Below are 10,523 nucleotides of genomic sequence, written 5' to 3' on the forward strand. Positions count from 1 at the left end.
GAGAGAGAGAGAGAGAGAGAGAGAGAGAGAGAGAGAGAGAGAGAGAGAGACAAAAACTTACAATTCACTAGCTCCAGTTCATGGGGGAGGGGACAATGGGTTTCTGTAAACAATAGTGTGAAAATATCACAGCCCACTGAGCTGTATGTCATAGGCAGTAGAAAGCAGAAAGGTCTGCTCCCCAAGGTCTGTGTGATTTGCAGAAAGTACCAAAGAAATGTCAGCAGGGTGAGGGGTTGAAGGAAGTGGACCAGACTGACCTCACATGGTCCTAGCTGACAGCCTTGAGGCTCTCCTGCCCTCTTTTCCAGACCAGAAGGACCAAGACTCCATGAACTCGGGTGTGTGGAGTCTCCTAACCAATCCCTGGGGCACTGTTCTAGGACTTTTGATTTGTGGGTCATTCCAACAGGGCACAAGGAATATGTAGGTGATACTGACTGAAGACATTGCCTGTGTCCTTCTAAGAAACTACACTCTTAAAAGGAAGCTTTACAAGTGAAGAGAAAGCTGGACTCTGGCCAGGTTGGCTAAATGGAACCTAATGAGTCAATGGTGTATCCATGAATGAAGCCCAGATGCCTGTGCCTTCAACAGGTGTTTCTTGAGATAACCAGGTGTCCTTGGTGCCTGGTCTCACTCCATTAGTGCCTCACCTGACAAGCCAGCCTTCCCAGGCTACCATGTTTCTCTCTCCTTGAAACCTTTCTTGGTTACTCAAGCGCTAGTGAGAACCAGCAATCCCCAACCCCCATCCCCCCACTCCCCACCCCTCACCCCCCTGCTCCACATCACATGGGACCCAGGACTCACCTCTAGCTGTTTGACAGGTCTGGGGTCTATCTATTTCTGAGGCTTACTTGCAAGCCTGTGGTTCCCACCTACTAAGTGCATAAGAAAGAGCTATTGAGGGAGTGAAAGGACTATAAACCAAGTCCTCTAGAGACTCAGTGTTCTGACAACATGAAGCCTTTATAAACCTGTCTTTGTTGACTTTGAAACTGCCACACTAGTTTGCAGCCTTCTTCAGAATTCTTCATAAAAACCACACACATTCAGCAGGTCACAGACTACTCTATCTGGCCCCTGGCCTTTGAATGTTTCATGTCTGGAGTAATGGCTACTTGTTTGCCAAGGGCATTGGGACACTACAATACTCTCTCTTTGTTCTGTTTGCCTTAACCCTCACCTGGGCAACAGGCATCAGAAAAAGCTCCCTGCAGATGCAGATGCAGATGCCCTAACACAGACACACACACACACACACACACACACACACACACACACACACCCCTGCATGGGCCGAGCCCCACTTACCTCTCTTCATCCTTGAAGATAAATTTCCGAAGCTTGAGGTCACGCAGCACCAGGCCTCCATCGTGGCAGTGGGCCACAGCTGAGGCAATCTGGTAGAACAGTCGGGCTGCCTCCTCCTCCCTCAGCTTCTTGCAAGTGCGGACAAAGGAATGCATGTCTCCATAGCTTCGCTCAAAGAACACATAGGCTTTGGTCTCTCCCAGGAGGATTTCTGTGATTTGGTTGATGTTGCTATGGGCAGACAGGCAGAAGCAGGGGGCCAGGGACTCCTGGTAGCAGCTGATCTCAAACACCTAGGACAGAATTGACAAGAACCCAGTCAGAGGTGCCTCCCATGACCCAAACTACAGAATGCTGAATCCTCCCACAGGCTCGTGCTTTGACATGGCATAAAGAGTATGAAACTTACACCCCACACACCAGTTCTGTCTGTTACCAGTTGTGTAATGTAGTTCAGGGAAAAAAAAATATGAAAAAACAAAAAACAAACAAACAAATCATGGCTTGCCTCCTCTGAACCTCCAAATCGTAAATGGCATAACATGGATAAATGAAACTTGATTCCATGTTGGGAGGAGTCTGGGAAAAATAGTAAAATGCTAAGTTTTACTATTCAGTGTGTGTGTGTGTGTGTGTGTGTGTGTGTGTGTGCCTGTCTGTCTGTCTGTATCCATGTGTGTATCTCTGTTTTTATGTAGAGGTCAGAGGTCAATCTCAGGTACAGCTCTTCAGGAAACTCTCCACCTTGTTTTTTGAGACAGGGTCTCTCATTGGCCTTGAACCTACCAACTTGGTGAGCCTAGCTGACCAGGGAGCCCTGGAATCCTCCTGTCCTTGTCTTGCCAGAGCTGATATCACACACATCCCACACAGCTTTTTAAATGTGGGTGTTGAATATCCAACTCAGATCTTTATGGTTGTATGGCAAGCATTTTACTGTCTGAGCTATCATCTATGCCCAAATATTATTATTCTTCCCTATAGTTTCTATAGTTACATATTTATAGAAGAAGTGGATGCAGAAAAACACTTATAGAAGGAAAAAGCTAAGTGACCCCAGGAAAAACACAAACAACTCTTTACTTTTTAAAAATGCATGGATGCATGGAAGACATATATGAATGAACAATTAATTCATTTACTATCAAGGCTTTCTTCCGTGGTTTTCTATGTGTGATAAATTCATCTTACAGCTGTGCAAACTGAGGTACAGAAAACAAGCCTAAACTCTCGCCGCCCCCCACCCCCACCCCGTGGTGGCTCTAGGATTAGCACAGGGGCCTTCTCTGTAGAGAGCCAAGCTGGCTTCCCTCTTCCCTCCACAGATATCTAACTCAATGAATCAATTATGCAATGATTTTCTATGAATCAGAGTTAGCCTGTGAAATGCCACCTCACTGTTGCTTAAGAAGAAAAACGCACCATCAATACCTTCCGCACAGACCTAAGAAACGCAGGCAAAACAAAGATTTTAAGGATGGAAAGGGAGCTTTTCATTCACTTCAAAGCTATAGCAGCACCTTGGGCTGGAATGGGGTTTCCCTTATTCAGGGGGAGAATGTGCAAGGGGGGGTGGTGGGTATTTGAAAATGGTATGGGGTGAATAAGGGGGTGAGGGAGGTTCATTTATAAGAAGGCCTAGCAGAAACAGTCTAGCCATCCTCTGTGGCAGTGAGCTCCTCCTCAGTATTTAGAGTGTGGTAGAAGAGAAGCAGGGAAAAACCCTACCTGAGGGAGCTTACCACTCTCACTAGGCCACCATGCATCCGAATAGGAGAGATAAAGTGCACAAAGAACCTCCCTTTTGTTTAATAAATACCCTGACTTAGGCATCACAACCTTTTGTGAGTCCTGATCCCACCCAGGAACCTCTCTGTCTCCCTTCGCTTTGTTTAACAAGGAAGGCACGTGTCACCCTAGAATCCTTCTGAGGGAATTCCTGGGCCTTCTGTAGCCCATTCAGGGAACACAGGCTGCAATATAAAATTCCAAGAGTTAAGTAACTGAGCATTAAAAAAAACAACAACCTGTGAGTCAAACGGGGACAATAAGCACCTCACTGAGCTGGTGCTAACTGGGGCTGAGGAAGCAAGGCAACCCTCAGCTGTGAATGAGCCATAATGAGATACCTCAGGAAAGTGGCACCAGCTGTTGCCACTACACCCTCGAATTTAAGAATGAATGCTTCAGCGTCCCTGGAGACCACAAATCACACCCTGATACTGTCAAATGATGACCTCAGAGCGGTGACCTCAGTGGCCCACTCAATTAGGAATCCGAAATGCTTGTGTCAACCTTAGCTTACAAGGCTGCAGGCCACAGAACGGGGGGAAGCCTCAGCAATTTCATCAAGGAACACACCACACACACCACACCACACACACACACTCACACACACACACACACTCACACATACCACACACACACACTCACACCACACACACACACATATCACACACTCACTCACACACACACCACACACACACACACTCACACCACACACTCACACACACATACACACACACTCACACACACACACACACACACTCACACACCTTAGTGGCTAATGTCAACAAGCTGCATTATGTAACAAGCATGATTTGTTCTGAAGCACCAGGCTGTGGCTTCTGTCACCAGGGCCTACCATTCTGAGTATTTATAATACACTTCCTGTTTCCAGTTGCCTTTCAAAAAATAAAATAAAATAACCTTTTGCTCAGCATGGCTAGCCTGCTCTCTTCCCCACAGCACAGCTGAAAAGCTGAATGAACAGAGAATTAAGTGAAAGTAGGAAACAAATCTGTGGCAGCCTCCCAATGTGGCCGGACCCTTTGGAGGAGAATGCAAAATGGTGGACAGAACATGAAAAACTAAAAGAATTGCTTACATTTTCCTAAACAGGAAGGAGTCAAACTTTTATTAGTGGCTCTAACAGGCATTTATAGGCTTGGGCTGGTATTTAAACCATCACCCTCAAGTGCAAAAATCAAGCCCTGAGCCTGGGTGCCAGCTCCTTTTAAATGTTTAATTGGGAGTCTTAGTTATATAATGGGACAGTTCAGATAAGGCCCTAAGATCAGGCCACATTCATCATGTCTGAAAAGAAAAAAAGAAAAAGTGCCCATTCTGCCAAGATAGTAATTATGTCATTCTGCACAGTAGCTACAAGAATTTTTGTGAAAACAGCTAAAGACCCCCTAAAGATCTTTTCCTACTTTGGCTAACTAAAGTAGGCACGTGGAGGTGATAATCAGGCTAGGGAATTTTGCTTAAGCCCCTGGAAGCCCCCCCCCCACACCTCCTCCCCACCACAAAGAGTCTCCTACAGAACACTCTAATGAATCCTCACAATAAATACAACCTTTCTGGTTTTGTACTTTTTATTGCATGAACATGAAGCTAGGAAACAGGAACCCCATGTTAAGACACCAAAAGGAGATGGGTTCAAATGTGGAGGTTTCTGAATCCTGTAGCAAGCCAAAGAGCCCACAGTGTGTGTATATCAGGGCAGTTCATAGCATCACCCTAATAAAACTCTCCTGGAGAGGGTTGCACACAGCTATGCTTGTCACCCACATCACCTCTGGGGGAGGGGGGGAGGCAGGAGAACAGAAGCTGTGGAGTCATAAAGGGATGACCTCTGTCAAACAGAACAATGACACCACACTTAAATCCACTTGCAGCCACACTGTAATTGGCGAGGACCTGATTCAATCTTTGAAATAACTAAACCAACAGATTAAGTACAGTTTGGGGCCAGGGAGCAAGTTGGCAAATGACACTGTAAGGTTAGCCTAGAGTGAAATATGTCTCGAAGGATCAGAAAGGAAAACGAGCAGAGACCAGAGATAGACCTAGTTTTAAACAAAGAACGAATAGCAAGATGCTCTTGCAGAATTTGGCCACAGGCGGTTCTTACGTAAAATCATCTCTAGCTTTTGGAAGAGAAATATATTAAAGCGCTGTACTGAGGTTGAGCAAAAGGAGGGGGAGATGCTCACTGCCGATGATGGTGCATATTTCATAGGAGAATGACAGCTCAGTGGAATTCATTCATTTCAAAGGATGACTGTCCTATTGTGCAGTGTGCAGGGCTCCAATCAGGCTCTGAGTTGCCTACTAAATTTAATGCTTTAGCTGGGCATAGTTGCTCTTGATTACAGTTACTTGGAGAAGATGCAAAATCCCCAACACTTAGTACATGCAAACAGCAGTATTTAAAGAGTCTCTGGCTTCCTCTAAAATTCGGAAATAATCTCAGAACTGCCTTCTGAGGTCTTCACCCACCCGGTTTCTGCAAGGAAGCGCTCCAAGTCAGCACGAAATAAGGTGATTTCACAAAGCTGCCAGCGATTAATTGAGGAAAAGTGTAATACAGTATTTGTAGCACAGATGTGCACAGTACCCATTTTAAAGACAGCACGGTCGCACTTCCGCCTTATTTATAAATAAATAAATAAATAAATAAAAATGAGAAGGACCTAAATTTAACTGGTAATGTATTCTTGATCTACATCTGGGGAAGTCCTGTTCTCCACTGCAGTAGGAAACTGACTGTAGTCAAATACTTTGTTATTATCCTTTCTTGGTCCTCTTGTCTGGTACTCGGTGAGCACACACAAAGACACACAGACACATACAGACACAAACCAGTTACTGTTCAGGGTCAAAGACAAAAAGAAAATTGAAGTGTCCTTCTTAGTACTAGCACAGGGGGCTCCAAAGGGCAGTCTCTAAACAGGCAAAGGTGGCCTTGTGGGTGCAGGGGAGTAGCAATGGGGGTGTGCAGTCAGGGAGTCTGAAGACGCGAAGAAACCTAGACAAAAAGACCGAAGGATTCGTTGTTCACCCAAAGGTGCGCAAGGGGCGAATTTCCACCCCAATCTTCCTTTCCAGGCTTCGGGCAGAAGAAAGAGCTTTAAAACTCCTCTTCCCCCCTCCCCCGCCCCCAGCCCCGCTAGAGCCTTGGGCTCAGCCAGAGGGGACACTTTTGTGTCTCTTTTAAAAGGCCACCTTTGGAACAAAGGTTTAACACCTGCAAGGCTGCTAAGAACAATGGCTACAAAAGAAACCGGAGGAGCAGCGAATGAAAACCAACCGGGGATTCCCTAGTCCTTGCAGAGAGGGGAGGGGAATCGACCTAGAGAGAGAATTGCCCGGGCAAGGGGAATCAGCCTGGTGCACCGGAGCTCTACGAGCTTCCTAAGGGGCACGCGTGTCCGTGCCCCGGTTCAGATTCGCCGCCCTCCTTCCCCGGATCTCCCCAAAACGCCCCCGCTGCAGCCCTCCCCATTGTCTGAAACGGTCTGAAAACTTCTCAACTAGTCGAACGTGGACAGACACACAAATAAACCCGTTTAACGACGCATAATGATCCCAGGAATCTTTCGCCCCTGGACTCAAGAGCTTTGCGACCTCCTGCACCGTCCCCGGCCCCTGGCAAAAGACCCAGGATGGTTTTTGTTGTTGTTGTTGTTTTTTAATTTTTTTTTTTAAAGCAAAAGACAAAATGCAAAAGCAAAGCTGGGCTGGTTACCTTGCAAACCAGCTCCTCTCCGCTGTGCAGATGCACAGCGCGGAAAACGTGGTCTCCCTCCAGAGGCTCCAACAGTAAGTATTTCCCGATGCAGGAAACGCAATGCGACAAGTTCGGAGTCTCGGGCGGGCTCGGAGAGCCAAGGTTCGGGCTGAAACTCTGGCTGGGCTCAGCGGACCTTATAGACGACAGCTCTTCGAAATCCTGGGTTTTGTTCCGCGATCTCCCATATCTCGCTATTGTGATAGGGGTAGACCTGTGTATGTTCATGAGTGTGGGGATCGCACACGACAAAACAAACAAACAATCAAAAAAAAAAAAGAAAAAAACCTTCTGGAGAGATGGATGTGCCGCGGGTGCAGGCGCCTCGGTGCTATCGACTTAAAAGGATCAAGAAAGGAGGGGATCCGTCTGGGGCTCCGTGGAGGAAGAGTTAAGAACTAGCCCCCAGATGGGCGCCGCAGGGCTGGTCCCCGGCTGCGAGCCCCGCTCCCGGGGGTGCTCGCTCTGCGGACAACTCTGGTCCTTTTGTTACCCAGAAGCCGCCAGCGCGGTGCAGAACCGCACGCTAGAGTCAGTGGGTCTCTGTTCGCAGCGTGGATCTGGACGAGTGAGCGTGCCTCTGGGGTGAGGAGCTGCAGCGCCGGGCTCCTGAGCGATCCCCAACTGAGGATCCGCAGACCGGGCGGAGAAGCCCTGCGTGGAGTTTGTGCAGTCTTCAGGGAGCGCGCGGCGCCGGCTCGCCCTCCACGCGTTAGAAACCAAACAAAAAGAAAAAGGAAATAAGCACGGGTCTACCGGCTCACGCCGCGCGGCAGCCAGAATCCGCGCTGCACCCCCCTTTTTTGGTGGAAAGGGTGGGGGGCGTGGAAGGGGGTGCTAGAAAGGGCAGTTACCTAAGTCTTAACTGTAGATGGCGTCTGAGGCTTTTCCAAAAAATCGCAGAGCTCTCTGTCTCTCTCAAGAAAAAAAAAACACAGAAAAAAAAAAAAAATAGCAAAGGCGCATTTAACTTGGGGCGGTCAGCAGTGGCAACAAAAGATTGCAAAAGCTGAGTAGGGAGTGCGCGGAGTAGGGTACGCACAGGTACCGCGACAAAGCCCAAAGCTGAGCCCGCGCGGTCAGCACTAGCTCTTGCTGTCGCCGCTCACGTCCCAGATCCTCCTCCGATGAAGCAAGAAGTGCGGGCGGTGACCTGGGGGGGTGGGGGGGGGACCAGCAGCAGGAGCTTTCCGGGGGTCCTGCAGGAGCTGCCAGCCGATGCTCCCCGGACTCCGTCAACCCGCGGCGTTCCTTTTCCGCTGCACAACTGGGTCTTGAGCCTTGAAACAATTTGCAAACCACTCTTGTCTCCCAATGCCTTGCGACCAAATTGCACGGCGGGGTTTGTTCTGCAGGAAAAATAAAAATCGACGGCTTGCCTTCTTTTCTTAATTTTTTTTTTTTCTTGCCACCCAGAAGTAGGAGAGGACCGTGTATTTAAAAATTAAAGGGGATGGCCACGGCGCCCTAGGCCAATCCCGGAGCTCAAGCACGCCCGCATCCCCGGGCGAGGCGGTATTAATAGTTACTTACGTGGCCGGGGATCTCGGAGCGAGCCCGGCTGTGTGTGCGCGTATGTGTGTGCGCGCGCCTCGCTTGCTCGCGCTCGGTCTCCCCATTCAATGTCACCTACACATTTCCACAGAGCCCCCGCCCTCATCGCCGGCCCCGCCCTACCCACGCCCCGGCCCCTGTCATTGAGCCGGGAGCCCATCAATCAGCGGCGCCGCTGCCAGTGCGCGCGCGGCTCCCCAGCGCCTGCCGGTGGCTAGGGCTGCTGCCGCCACTCCTGCAGTGCCCCCACTGGGGGCGCCAACCTCGCCCCTGATGGCTCGGCCAGGCGCGAGGTAAACAGTGCTTTATATCCTTCCGCAGTCTAAGGGCTCTAGGCTCGCCTGGCCTGCTGTTCGCGCTGCAGAGACAGGGATGCTGGGCTGTGTATCTGCCACCGTCGCCACGCAACACCGGCAGGCTCAGGTCAACTTTGAAACTTAGATCTTCTTCCCCGGGATTTTTCCTCAGAAAGCCTCGCATCTTCTGAGTACCGGGCTCCCCTCTGCTGCGATGTTAACCTGAGCAAGCAGTTCCCCTCGGTTTTTAAAAAATGAAGGATTCTAGAGCACACAGTCTCTAGAATTAATTTTATTCTTTCTCTCTGGTAGTTTCTCATTTCAACAGAAGTCCATTGTGAGCTTGTAGTTAGTGTCGCCACCCTTTCCAGCCGACCCCCACTTCTCAGTTATAGGATTGGGGATACTTTCAGTGTCTTTTAACTTCAGGACAAGGTCTTTGGGGAGAGCTCAGAACACAACACCTTTGCACCCACACCTCCAGCAAAAGATGTTGGCTCCTAGCCAAGGAGTCAGGCTTCTCCAGTCCCATCATCTCAGTGTGTAGGCCAGGGACACATTCAATACCGGGTTCAACTGAAGGCTGCACTTTGACCCTTGCTTATTCTTAACTTCCTGGGAAGGTTCCGGGCTATTGGCTTGAGCAGACCCCTGGGAAAGTTCAGACCACAGCTTAAGCCTCTTGACTTTACCTAATGCATCTTGGTGAGAGTAGCAATGTAGCAGGGGAAAACAGAGAGAAGCAACCTAGGTCAGGGACAAGGCTGCTGGGATTGCTCTTGAGCTTTTACCCGTATAAGGCACCTCTTTCTATGAGGGAGGCCACTCTGTAACAATCTCTGCACTACCACTTTTGAACAAAAACAGAGAGCTACTTATAATTATAGTTAACGGGGACAATAGTGGCTCTAATGACCAGGAGCTCCCTGAGGGTTGTTTCAGAAGAGTGAATGGACCTTGCTTGTCCAGCTGGCCAGCCTAGAGGACAGATTTTTGAGAAGAAACTAAAATGGCTCATGTCTTCTCACAGATCGCTCCTCTTTCTCCCCACTCATCTGCCTTGAACTCAGTCTCTGATCGCTGAACTGTCCCTTAAGGGGATAACGGCTCGAGGATGTCACCATGGATACAGAGTAGCGTGCCGCGCAGTCTCCGCCCAGTTCAAGAACAGATCCTAGACAAGCTCTACAGAGGATCCATAGAGAAAGGTTTTCCCTGTGGCCTCCATTGGGTGACTGTCACCAAACTTTCTTGTAAGTGAAGTTTAAGAAACCTGTGTTCAGCATCAGTTTCCGGATTCAGAAAGAAACTGAGTTCATACGGGTTTTTTGTTTGTTTGGTTTGGTTTGGTTTTTGTATTTGCTTTTTTTTTTCTTCTTCTTCTTCTCAGGGACTCTAGTTTTCATCTGTTAAATAACAGCCCTGCTTACCTCACATGATCCCTAGAACTGCAGTTGCAGTTCTGGGAAATATATGAAGAATTCTGATAGTGTTTCTCAACCTGTGAGTTGTGAGCCCTTGGGGTCAGCAACTCTTTCACAGGAGTGACATAACAGATATTTACATTATATTCATAACAGAAGCAAAATTACTGTCATGAAGTAGCAGTGAAATCATTTTATGTTTGGGGGACATCACAACAAGAGGAAGTGTATTAAAGGACAATAGTTTCCTGGAGTCCTGGATAAGTACATGTATCCTTGGGCCCTCATATCCTCATATTGTAATGACTACATTGCTTCTCTCTCTCTCTCTCTCTCTCTCTCTCTCTCTCTCTC

General features: G+C 48.5%; 1 protein-coding gene across 1 annotated transcript in view; it reads right to left on the bottom strand.

Annotated features, from left to right (window-relative positions):
- The window catches only part of Trib2 (tribbles pseudokinase 2), a 25,221-nt gene extending 16,716 nt beyond the window's left edge, over nucleotides 1-8,505 (bottom strand). The window contains exons 1-3 of the mRNA XM_029540910.1: nucleotides 8,429-8,505; nucleotides 6,854-8,244; nucleotides 1,318-1,610 (exon numbers count right to left, since the gene is read on the bottom strand). Coding sequence (XP_029396770.1) covers nucleotides 1,318-1,610; nucleotides 6,854-7,123 — 563 coding nt within the window. The 5' untranslated portion in view covers nucleotides 7,124-8,244; nucleotides 8,429-8,505. The remainder of the gene's footprint in view (nucleotides 1-1,317; nucleotides 1,611-6,853; nucleotides 8,245-8,428) is intronic.
- Nucleotides 8,506-10,523: the final 2,018 nt, after the last annotated feature.

The sequence above is a fragment of the Mus pahari genome, chromosome 7 (assembly GCF_900095145.1).
Source record: "Mus pahari chromosome 7, PAHARI_EIJ_v1.1, whole genome shotgun sequence".
NCBI lineage: Eukaryota > Metazoa > Chordata > Mammalia > Rodentia > Muridae > Mus > Mus pahari.